This window comes from Rana temporaria, chromosome 7 (genome assembly GCF_905171775.1).
Source record: "Rana temporaria chromosome 7, aRanTem1.1, whole genome shotgun sequence".
NCBI lineage: Eukaryota > Metazoa > Chordata > Amphibia > Anura > Ranidae > Rana > Rana temporaria.
Window position 1 is genome coordinate 168,942,371 of NC_053495.1, and position 24,376 is coordinate 168,966,746.

Sequence of the window (24,376 nt, forward strand, 5' to 3'; positions counted from 1 at the left end):
GGGGTGGTATAGCACCCCAGCAACAACAGAATGAGCCCACAGTACAGCCCAGCTGAAGCAGATTTGAACAAATCAACTGGATGAGAGCTAACTAACTCTCTCACCCCCCCCTTAAATTTAGAATAGCACCGGTACCTGAAAGTAACCAGGCGCTACACTAAGTAAAATGTACTTTAATGTTAACGTAGCAACAGAGTCAAAATGACAGCCAGGTATGTTCAGGTAGCTTCCTTTTTGAAAAGGCTTTATTTAAGGCAATTGATATTCAGTTGGATTGGAATCAAATCTTATGTCTGTGGATGCCATGAGGAGCTGCTGGCAAGCCACTGGTGGGGTCCAAGAGAGCAATCGCATTGGTTAGAAAATGAATTCCCAAATATTTCTTCCCCTCTCTGCTCCTTTCACCTTTTCTCTCCTGTGAAATAAATTTGGAACCTCCGCAATTGCAAGCTTGCAAATTCATGGATTGTTCCATGTCACTAATCCAGACATGTAGGCATGTTCAAGTCACCCCTGTGGTGTCTTAAAACACAGAACGGTCCATGACTTTATTCCTTAAAGAAAACTGTATATGAATCGCTTGTCCGAAAGTTCTTTTCTTAGGCGCCCTTTTTTCTTTTTATACTCGAACTAATGGTCTAAAATAATAGGTCTTTATGGAGGTAGCCGGCCTTTTCTAGTTCTACATTAACAATTGGTTTATGACTCATTCTTCCTTCTATAAACCCTGGAGTCAGAATCATGTGCTTAAGAGAGAGATTTTCTGTACATACAATGTATATGTGATATACGCATATAGTACTATTGGATTATTGTATTACAGCAGGTTTCCCCAAACCTTTTAATCAAAGGGACAGTTTACTGCCCTTCAGGCTTTGGCAGGCCATAGACGGTGCAAATTTCTTTCCTGCAACCTCGGATTTCAGCAAAGAAATGTTCATGATTCCCCCTTCAACACAGATAGTGCTGACATGGAATCCCTAGTGTCGAGCAATTGTCTGCTCCAGGCGGGGTAACAGGGGAGGGCGAGAGAAGCTGTCTTTGCCAGGAGAAGATGCTGATTATTGTTGGTGGCTATAGCAGCCGCTAGCGAAAATTGCAACTGAATCCGGCAGACTGGACATATCCAAGTTGATCGATTGATCAATTTGGTACATTCAGCCTTCCCACACATGGTTCGAGTCTCAGCTGGTTCCTGCTGAACCAGCCGAGATTCAAACTGTCTATGGTAAGCCTTTAGGGGGGGTCAGGGAGAGTAGAAAATGTCTCAGGCCTGGTGGTCAGTGGGAGCAAAAATATTACACTGTGCCTGTGATCAGTAGGAGGAGCGCCCCATCATTGGTATTAGTTGAAGGAATTGTCGTCCCATTGTTTGTGGCAGTCAAAGAAATAATGCTTTATCGTTGGCGTCGGTGGAAACAACAATGCCCCTTGATTATAGTTTGAGCGGCAGAAATAGTGCACCATCATTGATGTCAGTGGCAGGAATAGTGCCACATCATTGGTTTCAGTGGCAGAAATGGTGCCCCACCTTTGTTGACAGTGGAAGTATCATTCATGTCAGATGCAGAAATAGTGCCCCATCTTTGATGTCAGTGTCAGGAATAGCCAAAAGAAGGCTACAGTGCAGATCTAAAAGTAGGGGGGAATGGGGAGGGGAATAGCCTAAGGAAAGGCTAATTGAAAGGGGTTACCTTTTAGCAACAATAATGATCTAATCCAGGGCTCGACAAATCCCGGGCGCCAGGTCGCCATGGCTACTAGAAATAGGGTCCTGGCGACTTGGCTTGGAAGGGGCGCTGGCGCCATCTGGTGGTGAGCCGTTGGTATTACAAGTTATTACCACCAGATGTGTAAGCTGGCGCCATCTGGTGGTGGCCGTTGGTATTACAAGTTAAACAGCAATTCTTTGTCTATTTGTTTTTATTTCAAAAAAAAAATTTAAAAATTTTAAAAACATACACATTTAACCAGTTCCCGACCACCGCATGTACATATACGTCCACAATATGGCACGTACAGGCACATGGGCGTATAGGTACGTCCCCGCCTTACCTCGGTTCGGGGGTCCGATCGGGACCCCCTCCGGTACATGCGACGGCCGGGAACGGTGTACGGGAGGTCCGGGAGGAGGGGGCGGCTATTGGTTTCCAGCCGTCCCCTCTCGATCTCCCTCGGCGAATCGGATTCCACCTGAGCCCTCCCTGCCTGTGTAACTGTAAACACAGGCAGGGAGGAAGTGACGTTTTCTCCCCTCTGGCGGTCTTTTCGTCCGGTTCCAGAGGAGAGAAGACGTCAGTACTGTGAGTTGCACCAACAGCACACTGACACAGCACACATAGGCACATAACCCCCCCCGATCACCCCCCCAGCACCCCCAGATCACCCCCTGTCACAGTGTCACTGATTGCAGTGATCATTTATTTTCTGATCACTGCTTTTAGTGTCAGTGTGACAGAAAAAAGTGTCAGGGCAGTTAGGTTTAGGCCCCTTTAGGTCCAGGGTAGCCCCCTACCCCCCCCAATAAAGGTTTAACCCCTGATTGCCCCTAAAGTTAACCCTTTCACCCCTATTGCCAGTGTCACTAAGCGATCGGTTTCTGATCGCTGTATTAGTGTCACTGTTGCCGCTAGGCAGTTAGTTTTTTTTGAGGTTCGCCGCCAGGTTTATATAGCGTTAGGTACCCCCATAAATAAAGGTTTTAACCCCTGATTGCCCCTAGAGTTAACCCTTTCACCCCTATTGCCAGTGTCACTAAGCGATCGGTTTCTGATCGCTGTATTAGTGTCACTGTTGCCGCTAGGCAGTTAGTTTTTTTTGAGGTTCGCCGCCAGGTTTATATAGCGTTAGGTACCCCCATAAATAAAGGTTTTAACCCCTGATTGCCCCTAGAGTTAACCCTTTCACCACTGATCACTGTATAAGTGTCACTGGTGACGTGGTTAGCCAGTTAGTTATTTAGTTATTTTAGGTTCGCCACCAGGTTTTTAGAAAGCGTTAGGTACCCCCATATATTACCGAATAAAGGTTTTAACCCCCTGATTGCCCCCTAGTTAACCCTTTCACCAGTGATCACCGTATAAGTGTTACGGTTGACGCTGGTTGGTTAGTTTGCTGTTTATAGCATCAGAGCACCCGCCGTATATAACCCAATAGGTTTAACCCCCTGATCACCCGGCGGGTGATATAAATTTAATTTTAGCGCCAGTCAGGGTCTGCGTCGCCCCAGGCAGCGTTAGGTTAGAGCCAGTACCGCTTACACCCACTCGCTAAGCATACACCCCCCTTAGTGGTATAGGATCTGAACGGATCGATACCTGATCTGATCAGATCTATACTAGCGTACCCAGCAGTTTAGGGTACCCAAAAACGCATTGTTAGCGGAATCAGCCCAGATACCCGCTAGCACCTGCGTTTTCCCCCTCTGCCCAGCCCAACCCACCCAAGTGCAGTATCGATCGATCACTGTCACTTACAAAACACAAGACACATAACTGCAGCGTTCGCAGAGACAGGCCTGATCCCTGCGATCGCTTACAGTTTTTTTTGAAGCGTTTTCTACATTTGCTTTTCTATAGTCAGGTGCTTTTTTTACCTGTGAATCCTTACCATTGTACCACTAAATTTAGAGTCCAAAATGGCAAACCGAAGGTACAATGATAAGCAGGCCTTGGAGTTCATGTGCATGTCAGATAGTGAAGAGGAGGAGGTCACGCATCTGACAGATTCTGGCTCAGAATATGAACCCATTTACGACAGCGGCTCCATGTCAGATAGCTCGCACGACGAAGTTGAGGTCCCTGCTAAGGCCAGGCGTACCCGATCCCATTCTGATGTTGTTGAGCAGCAAGAACCGCAGGACCCTCGTATGGAGCAGAGATCCAGTACTAGCGCCGCTATTCCTTCTGGTGAATTGGCAAGCACCAGCGGCCTAGTACACCCTGGTCGTTTATCCAGCACTGCAGTAACACTTGGTGACGTGGCGAGTCCCATAAGTGCAGTTGAAGCTGGCGATGTGGCAAGCACAAGTAGTGTCCCGCTGCCACCAAGAAGAAGACAGAGACAGGCCCGTCGTGCCCATAGTGCCCTTCCTGTAGAATTTGCCTATCCTGATTGGGTCCCCACCACTTCTACAGCACCTGTACTTCCCCCATTCACTGGCCAACCCGGTATTCAGGTGGATACAGCGAACTTTACGTCACTTGATTTTTATTCGCTGTATTTCACGGAAGATCTCTATAGATCTATTGTGGACCAGACTAATTTATATGCTGGTACTTACATCGCCGCTAACCCCCAGTCTCGCCTTGCCAAAGAATGGAAACCTCTCGAGGTTTCCGAATTTAAGACCTTTCTGGGCCTTACCCTCAACATGGGCATACACAAATTTCCGTCATTGCGGATGTATTGGTCCACACATCCCATTGACCATATGTACATTTTCTCTGCTCACATGGCCAGGAGACGATACGAGGCGATCCTGCGGTTCCTGCATTTCAGTGACAATGCACTTTGTCGTCCACGTGGAGACCCTGAATTTGACCGGCTCTACAAAATTCGGCCCCTCGTAAACCATTTCAACGAACGTTTTGCAGCCTTGTTTAATCCCCAGCAGGTTGTATGCGTTGATGAGTCCCTGATTAAATTTGCTGGCCGTTTGTCTTTCAAACAGTTCTTTCCCAGCAAGCGTGCCAGATACGGGGTCAAGCTCTATAAGCTCTGTGACAGGGCCACAGGCTACACATGGAGCTTTAGGGTTTACGAGGGAAAAAATAGTCAGGTAGAGCCGGAAGGATGCCCAGATTACATGGGGAGCGCTGGCAAGATTGTTTGGGACTTGGTGTCACCCTTATTCGGAAAGGGGTACCATTTGTATGTGGACAATTTTTACAGCAGCGTGCCACTTTTTAGCCACTTATTTGATCAACAGATTGGAGCATGTGGCACCGTGCGACCTAATCGCCGGGGCTTCCCCCAGCGGCTTGTAGATGCCCGTGTTAGGCCGGGGGCGAGAGCCTGCTGCAGATGTAAAAATTTGCTCGCTGTGAAGTGGCGGGACAATAGGAATGTTTTCGTTCTTACCACCCTTCACGCAGACACGACAGTCCAAATTCGTACGGAGACTGGTGTTGTGGAGAAACCCCTCTGTGTCCACGAATATAACCAAAACATGGGAGGGGTGGACCTCAACGACCAGTTAATGGCGCCGTATCATATTGCCCGTAAGACGAGACGCTGGTACAAAAAAGTGTCTCTACATTTATTTCAATTGGCTCTACTGAATGCTCATGTCGTATACAGAGCTTCAGGACGGAATGAATCCTTCCTTCAATTCCAGAGGGATATCATCACAGAACTCCTGTATCCAGGCGGTATTGTACCTCACCATCTCCTACCAAATGCAGTAAGCCGACTGCATGAGAGGCATTTTTCTTATGTCCTCCCGAGTACCCCTACCCAACGAGCCCCCCAAAGAAAATGTCGTGTCTGTACCAAGCGCGGATTTAGGCGTGACACCCGTTATTTTTGTCCCAAATGTCCTGGCAATCCTGGTCTTTGTATTGGTGAATGTTTTGAACGCTTCCACACACACGTTAATTATTAGTGTAGGGTGAAACATTTCACAGGCTAGGCACACTCACACAGGGTCTCCCAAGATGCCATCGCATTTTGAGAGACCCAAACCTGGAACCGAAAAGTTGAAGTTACAGTTCACAGTTACAAAAAAAAGTGTTAAAAAAAAAAAAAAAAAAAGTAAAAAATAAAAACACACAAAAAAATATAAAATAAAAAAACCAAAAATAGTTGTCGTTTTATTGTTCTCTCCCTCTCTATTCTCTCTCTATTGTTCTGCTCTTTTTACTGTATTCTATTCTGCAAAGTTTTATTGTTGTTATGTTTTTTCATGCTTGCTTTTCAGGTATGTAATTTATTTTACTGTTTTCAGGTACGCCATTCAGCTGTTGCGCGGACTTATTTATCTTGACAGCAACAGCGTTTGCTCCCACGATATATAAAGCCGCGACTCCAGTGCTGTAGGAGGTGATTTCACCACCACAGTTAAAAAAAAGAGCATATATGCCGAAGCATGCGGGCAGCAGGGGCGGAGGAGCGATTTTGCTTCTAATGCCGCGTACATACGGTTGACATTCCTACGGAGGCTTTCCCGTGGAAAAGTCTGACCATGTGTACACGGCATAGAAAAGTCCGACCGTGTGTACGCGGCATAGAAAAGTCCGACCGTACGCGGCATAACTTTTTTGCGGGAGGATGCCCCCATGCTTTGGCATATATATATTTTAGGCACAGGTTGCGTTAAAAAATGTTTTATTTTTTACTATGTTTTTTTATAGGTATTTGCTTTGCAGGTATGGTATGATCTTACTGTTATACTGGAATGTTACTTTGTTTTAATGTTAACCATCATTTGCTTAGCAGGTACGCCATTCAGTTGCAGTGCGGATTTATTTAGCGTGACAGCAACAGCGTTTGCTCCCACGATATATAAAGCCGCGACTCCAATGCTGTAGGAGGTGATTTCACCACTACAGTTCAAAAAAGAGCATATATGCCGGAGCATGGGGGCATTAGGGGCGGAGGAGCGATTTTGCTCCTAATGCCGCGTACATACGGTTGACATTCCTACGGAGGCTTTCCTGTGGAAAAGTCTGACCATGTGTACACGGCATAGAAAAGTCCGACCGTGTGTACGCGGCATAGAAAAGTCCGACCGTACGCGGCATAACTTTTTTGCGGGAGGATGCCCCCATGCTTCGGCATATATAAATGGTGCATGTATGCCCATCATTAGAAGTGGGTGGATGAAGGGAGGTATTCTAATGGTGGGCATACCCACCGATCAATCTTTTTTTTGTTCAGCCAACAGACTGCATGAAAAAAAAAAAAGATTACAATACATGTCCAACAAGAACCATCAACGTACTGGTATGTTGCAGGACTTTGAATGGTTATACCAGAATGATGCCTGCGGGTTTAGGCATCATCTTGGTATCATTCTTTTCAGCCAGCGGTCGGCTTTCATGTAAAAGCAGTCCTAGCGGCTAATTAGCCTCTAGACTGCTTTTACATTCAGTGGGAGGGAATGTCCCCCCCCCCCCAGATATAAACGGCGCCATTGAGAATATGGGAAAGCATTTTATCACACCGATCTTGGTGTGGTCAGATGCTTTGAGGGCAGAGGAAAGATCTAGGGTCTAATAGACCCCATTTAAAAAAAAAAAAGAGTACCTGTCACTAACTATTGCTATCATAAGGGATATTTACATTCCCTGAGATAACAATAAAAATGGTAAAAAAATAAATAAATGGAAGGAACAGTTAACAAATAAAATAAAAAAAGCGAAATAAATATATAAAAAAATAAAAAAAAGCATCCCTGTCCCCCCCTGCTCTTGCGCAAAGACGAACGCAAGCGTCGGTCTGGAGTCATATGTAAACAGCAATTGCACCATGCATGTGAGGTATCACCGCGAAGGGCAGATCGAGGGCAGTCATTTTAGCAGTAGACCTACTCTGTAAATCTAATGTGGTAACCTGTAAAGGCTTTTAAAGGCTTTTAAAAATGTATGTAGTTTGTCGCCACTGCGCGTTTGTGCGCAATTTTAAAGTATGTCGTGTTTGGTATCCATGTACTCGGCCTAAGATCATAATTTTTATTTCATCAATAATTTGGGCAATATAGTGTGTTTTAGTGCTTTAAAATAAAAAAAAGTGTATTTTTTCCCCAAAAAATGCGTTTGAAAAAACGCTGCGCAAATACTGTGTGGAAATTTTTTTGCAACACCCACCATTTTAATCTGTAGGGCCTTTGCTTTAAAAAAATATATAATGTTTGGGGGTTCAACTTTACTTTCTTGCAAAAAAATAATATGTTTTTATGTAAACAAACAGTGTCAGAAAGGGCTTTTTCTTCAAGTGGTTAGAAGAGTGGGTGATGTGTGACATAAGCTTCTAATTGTTGTGCATAAAATGCCAGGACAATTGAAAACCCCCCCAAATGACCCCATTTTGGAAAGTAGACACCCCAAGCTATTTGCTGAGAGGCATCTTAAGTCCATGGAATATTTTAGATTTTGACCCAAGTTGCGGGAAATATAAATATATATATATATATATATTTTTTTTTGCGCAAAGTTGTCACTAAATGATATATTGCTCAAACATGCCATGGGCATATGTGGAATTACACCCCAAAATGCATTCTGCTGCTTCTCCTGAGTACGGAGATACCACATGTGTGAGACTTTTTGGGAGCCTAGCCGCGTACGGGACCCCAAAAACCAATCACCGCCTTCAGGCTTTCTAAGGGTGTAAATTTTTGATTTCACTCCTCACTACCTATCACAGTTTCGAAGGCCATAAAATGCCAAAATAGCACAAAAAAACCCCAAATGACCCCATTTTGGAAAGAAGACACCCCAAGGAAACTGCTGAGAGGCATGTTGAGTCCATTGATTTTTTTTTTTTTTGTCCAAAGTGATTGAATAATGAGAAAAAAAAAAAAAAAAAGAAAAATGTGTCACTAAATGATATATTGCTCACACATGCCATGGTTATATGTGGAGTTGCACCCTAAAATACATTCTGCTGCTTCTCCTGAGTACGGGGATACCACATGTTTGGGACTTTTTGGGAGCCTAGCCGCGTACGGGACCCCGAAAACCAAGCACCGCCTTCAGCATTTCTAAGGGCGCAAATTTTTGATTTCACTCCTCACTACCTATCACAGTTTCGAAGGCCATAAAATGCCAAAATAGCACAAAAAACCCCCAAATGACCCCATTTTGGAAAGTAGACACCCCAAGCTATTTGCTGAGAGGCATGTTGAGTCCATGGAATATTTAATTTTTTTGCCCCAAGTGATTGAATCATGACCAAAAAAAATTAAAATAAAAAAATGTACAAAACATTGTCACTAAATGATATATTTCTCACACATGCCATGGTTATATGTGGAATTGCACCCCAAAATACATTCTGCTACTTCTCCTGAGTACGGGGATACCACATGTGTGGGACTTTTTGGGAGCCTAGCCGCGTATGAGACCCCGAAAACCAAGCACCGCCTTCAAGATTTCTAAGGACATAAATTTTTGATTTCACTCACACAAATCTTGAAGGCAGTGCTTGGTTTTCGGGGCCCCGTACGCGGCTAGGCTCCCAAAAAGTCCCACACATGTGGTATCCCCGTACTCAGGAGAAGCAGCAGAATGTATTTTGGGGTGCAATTCCACATATAACCGTGGCATGTGTGAGAAATATATCATTTAGTGACAACGTTTTGTATTTTTTTTTTTTTGGTCATTATTCAGTGACTTGGGGCAAAAAAATTTAATATTCCATGGACTCAACATGCCTCTCAGCAAATAGCTTGGGGTGTCTACTTTCCAAAATGGGGTCATTTGGGGGGGTTTTGTGCTGTTTTGGCATTTTATTGCCTTCGAAACTGTGATAGGTAGTGAGGAGTGAAATCAAAAATTTATGCCCTTAGAAATCCTGAAGGCGGTGATTGGTTTTCGGGGTCCCGTACGCGGCTAGGCTCCCAAAAAGTCCCACACATGTGGTATCCCCGTACTCAGGAGAAGCAGCAGAATGTATTTTGGGGTGCAATTCCACATATAACCGTGGCATGTGTGAGAAATATATCATTTAGTGACAACGTTTTGTATTTTTTTTTTTTTGGTCATTATTCAGTGACTTGGGGCAAAAAAATTAAATATTCCATGGACTCAACATGCCTCTCAGCAAATAGTTTGGGGTGTCTACTTTCCAAAATGGGGTCATTTGGGGGGGTTTTGTGCTGTTTTGGCATTTTATTGCCTTCGAAACTGTGATAGGTAGTGAGGAGTGAAATCAAAAATTTATGCCCTTAGAAATCCTGAAGGCGGTGATTGGTTTTCGGGGTCCCGTACGCGGCTAGGCTCCCAAAAAGTCCCACACATGTGGTATCCCCGTACTCAGGAGAAGCAGCAGAATGTATTTTGGGGTGCAATTCCACATATGCCCATGGCATATGTGAGAAATATATCATTTAGTGACAACGTTTTGTAAACATTTTTTTTTTTTTTTTTTTGGTCATTATTCAATCACTTGGGGCCATAAAATTAAATATTCCATGGACTCAACATGCCTCTCAGCAAATAGCTTGGGGTGTCTTCTTTCCAAAATGGGGTCATTTGGGGGGGTTGTGTGACATCTTGGCATTTTATGGCCTTCAAAACTGTGATAGGTAGTGATAGGTAGTGAGGAGTGAAATCAAAAATGTATGCCCTTAGAAATCTTGAAGGCGGTGCTTTGTTTTCGGGGCCCCGTATGCGGCTAGGCTCACAAAAAGTCCCACATATGTGGTATCCCCGTACTCGGGAGAAGCAGCAGAATGTATTTTGGGGTGCAATTCCACATATAACTATGGCATGTGTGAGCAATATATCATTTAGTGACAACTTTGTGCAAAAAAAAATCAGTTTGTCATATTCCCGCAACTTGTGTCAAAATATAAAATATTCCATGGACTCGACATGCCTCTCAGCAAATAGCTTAGGGTGTCTACTTTCCAAAATGGGGTCATTTGGTTTTTTTTTTTGCTATTTTGGCATTTTATGGCCTTCGAAACCTTGATAGGTAGTGAGGAGTGAAATCAAAAATTTGTGCCCTTAGAAATGCTGAAGGCGGTGCTTGGGTTTTGGGGCCCCGTATGCGGCTAGGCTCCCAAAAAGTCCCACACATGTGGTATCCCCGTACTCAGGAGAAGCAGCAGAATGTATTTTGGGGTGCAATTCCACATATAACCATGGCATGTGTGAGAAATATATCATTTAGTGACAACTTTTTGTAAACATTTTTTTTTTTTTTTTTTTCGTCATTATTCAATCACTTGGGACAAAAAAATTAAATATTCAATGGACTCAACATGCCTCTCAGCAGTTTCCTTGGGGTGTCTACTTTCCAAAATGGGGTCATTTGGGGGGGGTTTGTACTGCCCTGCCATTTTAGCACCTCAAGAAATGAGATAGGCAGTCATAAAATAAAAGCTGTGTAAATTCCAGAAAATGTACCCTAGTTTGTAGACGCTATAACTTTTGCGAAAACCAATAAATATACGCTTATTGCGATTTTTTTTACTAAAGACATGTGGCTGAATACATTTTGGTCTAAATGTTTGACTAAAATTTAGTTTATTCGATTTTTTTTACTTTTTGTTATAAGAAAAATCATTTTTTTTCAAAATTTACGGTCTTTTTGCGTTTATATCGCAAAAAATAAAAATCGCAGAGGCAATCAAATACCATCAAAATAAAGCTCTATTTGTGGGAAGAAAAGGACGCAAGTTTCGTTTCGGTACAACATTGCATGACCGCGCAATTACCAGTAAAAGCAGCGCATTGCCAAATTGTAAAAACACCTTTGGTCTTTAGACAGCGTATTGGTCCGGTGCTTAAGTGGTTAAACAGCAATTCTAATGTAATTTTTCACTATTTTCACTGCCATCTTCTTCCCTCTAATTAGAACCCCCAAACATTATATATATATATTTTTTATCCTAACACCCTAGAGAATATAATGGCAATCATTGCAATACTTTCTGTCATGCCGTATTTGCGCAGCGGTCTTACAAGCGCACTTTTTTGGGAAAAAATTACACTTTTTTTAATTAAAAAATAAGACAACAGTAAAGGTATCCCCATTTTTTTTAATATTATGAAAGATAATGTTACGCTGAGTAAATTCAGACCCAACATGTCACGCTTCAAAATTGCGTCCGCTCGTGGAATGCCGACAAACTTTTACCCTTTAAAATCTTCATAGGCGACGTTTAAAAAAAATCTACAGGTTGCATGTTTTGAGTTGCAGAGGAGGTCTAGGGCTAGAATTATTGCTCTCGCTCTACCAATCGCGGTGATACCTCACATGTGTGGTTTGAACACCGTTTACATATGCGGGTGCTGCTCACGTATGTGTTCGGTTTCCTGCCCGCAAGCTTGTCGGGGCGGGGCGCGTTTTCTGGCTCCTAACTTTTTTAGCTGGCTCCTAGATTCCAAACAAATTTGTCAAACCCTGATCTAATCGGAATTAATACAAAATAATTTTATTCCAATATCAAAAATGACATGTTAAAAAGTGCGGTTATGAAAAACCTTTTGAAAAATTGAATCATATAGAAATTGATTGCCATAGACATAAATGACTAACAGGACTCACAAATAACAACATAGACACAGCACTATTCCGGACGTTATAGATCCAGCCGCAAGTTGTATGCTCTCCATCCAATTGGATACATTCATTTAGTTCGCAGGGGGAAATTCAATATGTAGGTACTAGATAGTACCTCCCCCGACACGACCAATGAGGGCTTTTACAAGGGGCTGGACCTAGTGTGTGGGAAGAGAGTGAAAGGAGAGAAGGAGCAAAAATTCATTAATTTAGTCAAGGGGCATCCTAATGACTTTAACTTTGTGTGTTGGAAGTAAAAGTCGTGTATATACACTGTATAGGCGATATTGTTAATCGGCAGTCCCAATTGCTAAATTGATGAGTAAGGATGTATTGCGAAGTATTCATGCAATTCTGCAGAAAGTATGGTTAGTATTGTTGGTGAAGCCGTTCCAGTTATTAAGTTTCCAATGATATCTGTTGGCATCCTATAGGTGGAAATAAAATAGTCCATCTATTCATTTGCCTTATCCGTGCATAAATGGACCTATCACAAGGCGTAGTGAAAGGTACTTATAGCCAATTGGTCTTATAGGCATGGCGAGCTTGGGGTGACAGCAATATTGGGGCAATTCAAACAACTGGTAACTGGAGCAATTGATGAGGTGTTTTAATACATTACCACTGAGTTGCTAGTTGTCACGTTTAGTCTGGTTGATTAGCTGGAGCGGCTGCTCCTGGTAGTTGGATGTGAACACCCCATGATGATAATCATTTAGCCAAAGAGCTGGATGAGTGGGAGGCAGATGATGTCCCTGGTCTCAATCAGTTCAGACTGCGTGTTCGGGAGTCGCTTCCCAGCAAGTACGTGTTGCCGGTCGGTGATCATGGCTGACATGTATGCCCGTTCCTCACTGTCAGTGCTCTGCGTTGGCTTGAACGCTCCGTGGCTCCTTCGCTCAGTTCACCCATTCACCGCACATTAGACGTCAGGTGACAGCGCAGGGTGATGACGTCAACGCGTTTCACCATGCTTAATGGCGTAGCTTCATCTCGGACGTAACCCATCACCGGCGGCCATACATTCTTATATACAGCACAGCTAGAGATTACCACCAGAAGAAAAGTAGAGGTAATAAAAAGAGAAGTTTGGTCCCATTTTGAAAACTAATAGACAAATAGTCCTTGTGGCATTTTGTCTTGGTTTTATACCATTGCCGTGCCGTTTCCAGGTAGCAGGGCAAGGGGTCACCGTATGTTAAAGCAACCTCTGTCCCCACATTGGTTCGGCAATATACATGGCCCGACCGGTATTCCTAGTATATTGTTCTTAGGAATAGAAAGTTAGAAATATAGGAAAAAACAGACAAAGGGAATGTGTTAAAAAAAAAAAAAAAAAAGGAGAGAAAGAAAAAATAAAGGTTTAAGAGTGAGATAGAGTTAAAGATAAGAACACAAGGAAAACATGCAATTTAACCTACATAATCAATCACAATAAACGTGGAGGGGGGGAGATTTGGGGGGGCGATATTGAAAAGCAGAAAGATGTAAGGCAGTACATTGCTAAGTCAAGCTATTGGTCAGCTTCTTATAACTAAGGACTCATTATGTTATTATTTAGGAAAGCTGAAATTGATGTACTAATATATCTGAGGACAAAGGAAAGACAAGGAAAAGAGAAGAAAGATGGCACACTGAGCCATACACATACCCACATCTACCAGAGAGATTATCTCTGGGAGATATATATAAATATATAGACATATATGGCGGAGTGTGCCTTAAAGGGAGTATTCATCACTATTCAGTTGGCTTGGACACTGAATCAGCAAGCAACAATAGAGGTGCATACATTGGTTAAGTAGAAGGTCACTTCAGGCGTCCAAGAAGGCCTGTAAGTTTAATTAAGTGTTAAAGCCAACTGGCACAGGGGACTTAAAACGGTAAACCCACCATTTCCCCTTTTGTAGGAGAATGCGATCGTAGTTGCCTCTTTTGGTGGGGAGTTTTAGGGCATAGATTCCTACAGTGCAGGCCTATATTGCCGGCAGGGTGTCCATGTACGTTCTCCTGTGCATGTGATACCTGCACGCCCCCTTACCATGTGATCAGCTGTCAGCCAATGACAGCTTATCACGTGATATAAACAGAGCCATTAAGCTAAAAGAAGCCGATTGCTGCCTGGAGTAAATGGAACATTGGTTCCACACACTCCAGGCCCACAGCTGTTAAGCAGTGCCTTCCAGTGCACCTACCAGTGCATATCAGCACTGTTGCTTATCAGTGCAGCCTCATCAGCACACATCAATGAAGGAGAAAAATTACCTGTTTGCAAAATTTTATAACAAACTATGAATGTTTTTTTTTTTGTTTAGCAAAAAATAAAAACCCTAGTAGTAATCACCACCAAGAGAAAGCTCTCTTTGTTTGAAAAATTATATAAAAATTGCATATGGGTACAGTGTAGCATGACCGCGCAATTTTCATTCAAAGAGTGACAGCTCTGAAAGCTGAAATTTGGCCTGGGCAGGAAGGGGGTCCAGTAAGGAAGAGTGGTTAAAGCAGTTTATATTTGCAAAAGTTGAACTAAACCTTTCAAAGTCCTGGTAAGATACCACAGCAAACATTACGTTCTGAAGGGGCACTGAAATTTTGGGCCTTACTTAATTTTCTCTACCCGTGATGGGGGGTCACCAGGATAGAAGGTTAATGTTGCCAACGGAAACTCGGCGGTAAAAATCTGACAGAGGTTCTACTCAAACTGGAAATAATTGTTGGCTGAACTTTCCGTTTAAACTTGCCAGCGCCATTGTGCATGTACTTGAATGAATGCAGCTCATTTTGAAAATTACTAGTTTATTGATTTTGGGCCTTAGGAGAAAAAGGTGCTGTTTTGCTTTGGCATCCAATCGGCTTCAGCAGTCAAAAACGAAAGGATCAATCTGATTGGTTGGAGCAGCTAGTGCAGTTGCTAATAATACCTGACCCATTGATTTTTCTGTTTTGGTCTAAAGAGCGCCGAGGCAGACAACCACCATTGTACAACACTCTCAAGAGCAAGCTTGACGCTTAGAACAAGTAATTGACACTTTCCACAGGGAACTGTGCTTCAAACCAGCAGCTGAAACCGTTAAGAGGAAACTATCTCAGCGGATCAACGTGAAGCATTCTGAGCCTGAAACTGATAGTAATTCCAGACTATAAGATTCCACTGCTGTACAAGCATTATTTCCAAACGACTGCTCTCTGCAACACTCACAATGTGTCTTGTAGCTATTTTTTCCCCACTCTAAACATTAACAGACATATTTTCTAAATGAAAGAAATACCTTTATTTTGCAGAGCTTTTGAGAATGGCAGGTACGGTTATAAAGGTCTTTTTTAGAAGTCATTAAAGCGGAGGTTCACACAAAAAGTGAACCTCCGCTTTTTGGATCCCTCCCCCCCTCTGGTGTCGCATTTGACACCTTTCAGGGGGGGGGGGGGGTGCAGATACCTGAGACAGGTATTTGCACCACTTCCAGGTTCAGATCCCCGCGGGGAATCCAGCCTGGCACGTCATGCCCCCCTCCCCCTGCTGTCTTCTGGGAAACACTGTTCCCAGGAGAGAGCGGGGACCAGTGACAGCGCGCCGCGATCCACGCGCATGCGCAGTAGGGAATAGGGCAGTGAAGCCGCAAGGCTTCACTTCCTGTTTTCCTCACCGAGGATGGCGGTGGAAGCAGCCGAGGACCGAGCATTTGCTCAGTCTCGGCTGCTGACATCGCGGGCGCGCTGGACAGGTAAGTGTCCATTTTTTAAAAGTCAGCAGCTGCCGTATTTGTAGCTACTGGCTTTTAAGAAAAAATCGGTAGAACCTCCGCTTTAATACATTTATGGGCGATCCAGTGGCTGTAAAGCTGTTCAATATTTCTGCGCTGAGCCTACGCTGCCATTAATTTGTCCCGCTTTGCACCACTGCTGTATTTGTTAACCACAAATGCACCTGTACTGGGTGGAAGGTGACACACATGGTCCCAGAGAAACCTGTAAAAGCTGGCCTACGCTTATAGATTTTTTCGTTTAGACTGCAGGTTGAACTCAACAGATCTTACCAGCAAAATTTAGTACGACATACGATCTGCCGATTTTCTGATTGTTGGTATAGTGCCTTCGACAGCCAATTCCGACTTTTTGGATGACGAACTGAAGGTGCGGGCTATAACAAAAAATGTTGTACGTGAACAGAACGTCTAGATTTTCATTTTAATGTGTTTATGTACTACTTTTTGCGATTTCCGGCTGCGAGAAAATTGCGGCCGAAATCGAGACTGCCATGCGGGAGTGGAATCGTGCGAGTTCAGCTGAACTCACACGGCTTCATTCCCGCAGCTCAGTGTGAACCTGGGCTAAGGCTGACAATTTTCCACCCGGCTCATTCAATAAAAGGTCAATTGCCTTCAGAACCAGCAAGTATCAGCTGAATTTTGCAGTGCGTTTTAGTCTTAAAAGAGAACTTAGCTTTGTTTTTTATTCATTATTTTTTTTTTCATTCGTCCTTGCCTAGGTGGATGCAGCATCAGTGTGTTTAAGCCTAGGTTCACACTGAGCTGCGGGAATGAAGCCGTGCGAGTTCAGCTGAACGTGTACGATTTCACTTCTGCATTTTAGTCCCGATTTCAGCGGCAATTTCACAGACATCTGTGCAGGTTTCTGGGATCTGCCAGTGTAAACAAAGCAGATCCCCGTTCTTACAAGAGAGTATAGAGAGATCGTCTGTTCCTAGTGATCAGGAATAGCGATCTCTCTGTACTCCCAGTCAGTCCACTACCCCCACTGTTAGAAACACCTCCGTAGGTAACACTTAACCCCTTGATTGCCCCCTAGTGTTAACCGCTTCCCTGCCAGTGTCATTTATCAGTGGCTATTTTTTTTATCTCTGATCACTGTATAAATGTCACAGGTCCCCAAAAAATTTCAAAAGTGTCTGATCTGTTCACCGCAATGTCACAGTCCTGCTAAAAATTGCTGCCAACTGCCATTACTATTAAAAAAAGGCATAAATGTATCCCTTATTTTGTAGACACTATAACTTTTGCGCAAACCAATCAAAATATGCCTATTGCAAATTTTTTTTTTTTTTTAAATATGTAGAAGACTACATATTGGCCCAAACTGATAGTTTTTATTACATTTTTTGGGGGGAAAGCAAAAAGAAAAAATATATATTTTTTTAAATTGTCGCTTTTTTTTTTTGTTTATAGCGCAAAAAATAAAAACAGCAGAGGTGATCAAATACCACCAAAAGAAAGCTCTATTTGTGGGGAAAAGTGGACATCAATTTTGTTTGGGTACAACTTCGCACGACCGCGCAATTATCAGTTAAAGTGACGCAGTGCCGTATCGCAAAAAATGGCCTGGTCAAGCTGAAGTGGTTAATATGGTTTAAAAAATTGGGTTTTGCAAATGTTTTTTTTTTTTATTTCAGTCGAAAATATACAATACAATGTACAAAGCAAAAACCAATTGCCAGCACATGATTGAAGTGGTCTCCCAGGACCAACAACCAAGTGCAAAAAGAAAAATGAAACAGAACAGTCGTAGTTGGCCAATTAAAGTGTTCTAGGCGCCACCAGGAAGAGCCTCTAGGGAATGCGTCCCCAACCAATTGCGGTAACACTAAATACAACAGTAAAAAAAAACAGGTAAACATTGCCCCTATAACCCCCCCCCCCCCCCCAAGTTCAATGCGTACTCAAACATGTGAAGGATCCTACGCTGCAGGAATCTGAGGTGCCTAGGTGAGGTTTATTTACAGAAACATTCCCATATCAAAACAGGTCAGGGGTGCAGTATCGGCTGTACACAGGGCCGTCTTTAAGGCAGGGCAAAAGGGGCAGCTGCCCTGGGCCCTGTCATTGTTGTGAAACCCAAAGCACCTGCCTCATATTTGCCAACTATCCCAGTTTAAATTCCCTTGTCCCTTGAAATTTTAGTCCTGTGCTGTGTCCTGATATCTCAGTGTGAAGTGCTACTACTAATACTGCCCAGCTCTGCCCTATTGTGTACAGAAGACTCACCCGCAGACCCTGTGTTTACATGTAAATTACCATCATTCATATGTAAATAACGGGAACATTCATATGCAAATAGCGTTGGCATTCACATGTAAACTGCTAAGGCCGGCGGCATTCATATGTATATCATGCCCCTCTGCAGTAAAGAGATGATGTGCTGTAACCTCTAGCAACCAATCAGTGCGCAGTATTACTGTACATTAATCTCTAGCAACCAATCAACAAGAAATTATCTGCTGTAACCTCTAGCAACCAATCAGTGAGCCGCAATGTGTGCTGTAACCTCTAGCAACCAGCCAGTAAGTGGTAATGATGAGCTGTAACCTCTGGCAACCAATCACAATCACTGCCCGATCTGATACAGTAAACTGATTTTGTGGGGGCAGGAATATCAGACAAGGTTTTCCAAGGCCATAAAGGTCTTTTTAGAAGTCATTAATAATTTTAAGGGTGATCCAGTGGCTGCTTCCAGGTTCTTTTTAGGTGGGGGAGATAAGCGAATGGACATTGCTCTCCCCTATACCCAGGAGCTCATTAAAACCACTGTGAACTATGTATCATTTTCTATCAGAGGCGGCTCTTTAATTAGGCAAATTAGGTTGTCGAGTGGGTGCGAATGACCCCCGGTGACCCTGTCAGTGTCCCCACTGAGTGATCCGGATTGATGTTTGAGGGTCTCTCCTAGTATGCAGCCGCGGCGCTGCTATAGCATCAGCGCCACGCCGACCTGAAGAGTCTTCCCTCTGCCACTCTCGGCTCTCTCCAGCGCCCCCCTCTGTGTCCTCCAGGTAGCGCCACATGCAGACAGATTATAGAGGTGGAATGGGAATTATTTTTCCCATTATGGACGCATACCTCCCAACTTTCTGAGATGGAATGAGGGACACCTATCAGCAAAAGTATGCAGGCATAGGACACACCCCTTGCCACGCCCCCTTAAAGGAGAATTGTACAAAAAAAAAAAGATTGGTTAAACCCACAAGTGTTTTTTTTTTTTTTACCACTACTATTCCTTTATATTGGCTTTTGGAATTTACAAATGCAGCAAATTGGAAATCAGATGAAAGGTTTAGCACTGGGAAACACTTTTTGATAGATAAAAAGTGCATTTTATATACATCTATATAGATCAGACCAAAATGAGGGACAAATAAGGAGAATGAGGGACAGAGGGACATTGCTCCAAATCAGGGACAGTCCCTCGAAATCAGGGACAGTTGGGAGGTATGTGGACGTGAGTGGGGGCCTCATGTCTAAGTTTTGCCTAAGGCCTCACAAAGTCTAGAGCCGCCACTATTTTCTATATCATCCTGTCTCAGTGACCCCTATCTGAAAACTAGACTTCCGCGTTAATCTTTTTTTTTATTTTTTTAAATATACAGTATATCCTGCTTTCAATTAAATCATACCTCGCAATTCTATGAGAGGCGTATCCACAGGCACTTCCTTACTTAGGCTGACATGAGATGTTTCTGTCGCAAGTAACTGACACGGTTTGATGTAAGTGTCAATTTCTTTTCCCTGTTCTTACTTTAGAGAGAGAGATAATTCACCGAGGGCCATTGGGTATTGTGGGATTTATCATACCGCCAGCCTTTGGCCTTTATAAGTTAATAACTGTGACTTGTGTTCTTTTACTAGGATTCAGCTCAAGAGAGCGTTATCAAAAGAGATATCCACCGAACGTTTCCTGCACACGAATACTTCAAGGACTCGGAGGGCGATGGACAAGACTCTCTGTACAAGATTTGTAAGGTAAGAAGATGCAAACACTATATTTTTGTTGTCCATTTGTTTTTTCTGTCGGGCAGTTTCTTAATAGTGCTTAAAGTGCTGTGATCATGGTCTAAGTTTCTAACGGAGACCTAAATGAAATGGAGTTTGTATGCTTTATTGTTTTTGCATGGGTTTTTTCTGATCATCCAAAGGCATGCAGGTCCGGTAGCTAAACCGGTACTAGTAATTTGTTTGATATATTTTATAAGACTGTGAGGGTTTGTTCTAACTAAGCCTGTGGCTATTTTAGCAAACATTTTTAATACAAAAGTGTATTGTTTTCTATGGGACTCATTGTAGAGCATTGGGAAGATTTATGCATGTTCTTATATTGCACTTCTGTCTCATGCAAGCATAGACGGATCATCCACAAGACAATCCAACCAGAAGCTTTGGGAGGTGGTGGATGTCCAGGGGACCCAGCCACAAATTAGTTGGTAACTTGGTTTCTGCACTGTCTGTCCTAACAAAGGGTTAAATATCTCAAGGCTTGAGTGGTACATTGTATAGTAGGGGTGCAACGGATCAAAAAACTCACGGATCGGATCGATCCTCGGATCAGGAGTCACGGATCGGATCGATCCTCGGATCAGGAGTCACGGATCGGATCGTTTTTCGGATCAGCAATAAAGAAACATTTTCAAATGTACAGATAAAAAAGTAATCTCCTTAAAATGACCACACCGTATAAGCTTTGATCTCCATAAATAGTATCAACATTCCCTACACTTATTGCCAAAAACGGTGGCAAATTAAATAAAAGGATATTAAAAAAAAAAAAAAGTTTGCCTACAAAAGATTGAAGGATAGGTGCACTATTATCTTCCAAAATCATACCATTTGTTGATCTAGTGCAAGCCTGTGGAAGAAAGCCAGGGATGTGCTTTGAATTATGTGCTTGCATTTACCTAAATGATCATGATAATGTGCTGTGTTGCCAACTTACTTTTTTTTAGAATTAAAATGTAGTTGAGTCCCATCTTCTCCATCCAGTGTGCTTGCCAGAGCCCAGAGCACAGCGTGAAATGGCTCTCCGCCTCAGCGCGCTGACTACAGAAGTCAACACGCTGAGGCGGGGAGGCGTGTCATGCTGTGCTCTGGGCTCTGGCAAGCACACTGGGTGGAGCAAGATGGCCGCCGCTCCAGAGCTAGGCCGAAGCCGGGGACTTTCCTAGGCTCCGGAGCGCTCCGCAGATCGCGGGGTGTGCCGATCCGAACGGGGTGACCCGTTCGGATCACGGATCGGTGACGATCCTTTGCACCCCTATTGTATAGTGATGTTTTTCCTCTGTCCCTCTAATTTAAATTTTGAATTTGTTCAGCAAAGTTTATAAGCTGCCTATAGAGTTCTATATACAGCAGGGGTCTCCAAACTGCAGCCCAAGGGCCAGATGTGGCCCTTTGCTAGCCTGAATCCGGCCCTTGGGGTACAATTCTTTCCACTGATGTGAGGCACTATTCCTCCAAATGACACCAACAATGGGGCACTATATCTTCCACAGATACCAATGATGGGATACCATCCCACCTACTAATAGGGGGAATACTTCTCCTCCTATTGACCACCAACCCTGAGGCCATATTTATTCTCACTGATGCTGGGCCCGTGACATTTTCTGCCCCTGCTGGCCACAATCCGGCCCTCCTAAAGTCTGAAGGACAACAAAGTGGCCCTTTGCATGAAACGTTTGGAGACCCCTGATATACAGCATAGCCCTGCTCCAAAAAAATAACTAAAAGGGTATAAAAATATTAATTTTTTAATTATTTTAGGTCTGTGATGTGAATGGGAACACGTAAACATACAATGGGGGTTTTCCAAATTTGAAACTAGAAATAAACGATTAACTTTGCAACATGCTAGAACTTAAAGCAGAGTTCCAGACTTCCTCCGGAGTCCGCCTGCTCCCGCCAGCTCAGCGGGAGATCAGTCCGCAGATCTCCGCTGAGCCGACGGATGACAAGCTCCTCTCTGCTCACTGAGCGGGGAGGAGCTTGTCGGTCACCGCTGTCTCCTATGGAGCGATCTCATGAAAACGGACAGCATGTCCGTTTTCATCAGATCTTACCCGATCCGATCCGCATGGACGGATGGGGACGTGCCCCCCATACGTCTGTTTTTAGCGGATCGGATAGGGTCGGATGTCAGCGGACATGTCTCCGCTGACATCTGACGCTCCATAGGGATGCATGGATCGGCCATTCAGGTCCGCCGTCAAAACTGACAGGCGGACCCGACCGGTCAGTCCGTGTGAATGAGGCCTTACTCTTCATGCGTGTTGGATAAGCTGGTCCACTCCTGTGCTCTTTGGTTCCTTCCTCTGGGCTCTAAGGTCACTCTAGGACACAGAAGTGATGTAGATGCTAGAGGAAGAAACCATAGAGTGTAGTAGGGGACAGGGCATCTCACACACCAGGAAGTGTTCCAAATGCTAAAGACTTTCTGCCAGCGAAGCCCCTGAAGACCAAGGATATCAGAGGGAGGGATAATGACCCTTTTCTTTGCTGGCATGATTTTGGTTTAATATTTAAAAATAGTCTCAGAGTCTCTTTACGTCAATGAATGAATCCATATAAGTGTCTACCTCCTTCGCCCTCCTCCTTTTACAGCTTTGTGTTCATTATGAAATACCAGGTGTGTATTAAAATGTAGGATTGATTGTTTATCTATAAGTGACTTTGTCAACCTTAATGCATTTGAATACAGAACTCAATGAGCTTTCTGCTGAGACGGTGCTCTTCAGATCAGAGCTGGAAAGCTCCTACTGTGATCATAACAAATAACAGATGCTCACAGGTCTACAATGTGAACACAAGGCTAGGACAGTAGGGCATAAAGGACACTGGGCTTCACGGGTAGAATTCTTAAATATTCTGGGCCTTTGCAAAGTTAACACTTTTATAGCTACAGCAAAGTTGTTTGCTTCCATTTAATTTACAGATGAAGTCTGCCCAAAAAAACAAAAAAAAAACACGCCCTTCGGGCCAGATTCTTGTAGAATCTGCGGCGGCGTAGCGTAAGCCATTTACACTACGCCGCCGCAACTTACTGGAGCAAGTGCCGTATTCTCCAAGCACTTGCTCCGTAATTTGCGTCGGCGTAGTGTAATTGGCCCGGCGTAAGGCCGCGTAATTCAAAGGGGACGGCTTGTATTTAAATTAAGCGCGCCCCCGCGCCGATCGAACTGCGCATGCGCCTGGCTTAAAATAGCCCAGTGCGCATGCTCCAGTTCTCGACGGAAAACGTCAATGACGCCGACGTGGGCGTCATTGACGTAAAGTCGTATTCGCGGACGACTTAGGAAAACGACGTAACCGATGGAACAAGTCGACGCTGACCCGACGCCATACTTAACATGGCATACGACGGACCTACGTAAACTTGCCCCTCATATTAGCAGGGGCAAGTTTACGCTTACGTAAACGTCGTAAATTCTCTGCGTCGTTCGCTCGTACGTTCGGGAATCGTCGTAAATTGCTAATTTACATAAGCGACGGGGAGAACGACGTCAGCGACACCTAGCGGCGGGAAAAAAAATGCATTTAAGATCTGACAGCGTAAGAGCCTTACGCTTGTCAGATCTAAGGGATATCTATGCGTAACTGATTCTAAGAATCAGTCGCATAGATAGGCCGGGCCAGATTAGGACTAACGACGGCGCAAATGGCTTTGCGCCGTCGTAACGCCTTTGAGAATCTGGCCCTTTGTGTGCAAATGGAAAAAGTATGCCACTTACAGTCATAGCACGTGTAAAATGTTTTTAAAGAGTTGAGATCTGTCGTCTTCTGCAGTATATTGACAATTATGTCACTTGCTTTTTTAGGGAAAACGTGACAGGGTATCTTTAACGCCCCGTCCATCTTGTGACAGTGTTTATACCTAGTGATGGGCTTCTAGGCCCAAGCACTGAATCATTAATGAGGGAGCCCAGGAAAGTTGAGTGTAAGTGCTTGGGAGGGCTCCTAGTATGCTACGGAAGGCTGGTGTACTTTCAACATTTAGTGTCGGTTTTTGTTCTCACTACAGCGACTTGGGATCTGACTTGTCAGACCTCAAGTTGCTCCAAGTCGCTGGACATAAGAAATTCCATTGAAGTGAATGAGAGCTGTCTTAATGCACACTACTGAAGTTGCTCCGACTTCAGGAAAGTTTCCTGTACTACTTTAAGGAGACTTCTATCTCCATAGATATTGAAGCGACTTTACAGGAAAAAGAAAATGGTTTACCCAGGCAAACCCCTACCACAGAGCTGATTATTCTGTGATTGGCCGCAGCCAAAGTCAGCTGTCCTGGAGGCAACTTTGAAGCAGAGTTACACCCAAAAATTGAACTTTCGCTCCCCCTCCGGTGTCACATTTGGCACCTTTCG

At 43.8% G+C, this 24,376-nt stretch overlaps 1 protein-coding gene across 3 annotated transcripts in view; it reads left to right on the plus strand.

Moving 5' to 3' along the window:
* Positions 1–24,376, plus strand: part of RABGAP1L (RAB GTPase activating protein 1 like) — a 471,992-nt gene that overhangs the window by 301,261 nt on the left and 146,355 nt on the right. For all 3 annotated transcript variants that reach the window (XM_040360398.1, XM_040360397.1, XM_040360396.1), the window contains exon 14: positions 19,872–19,985. In XM_040360398.1, the coding sequence (XP_040216332.1) occupies positions 19,872–19,985 (114 nt within the window). The remainder of the gene's footprint in view (positions 1–19,871; positions 19,986–24,376) is intronic.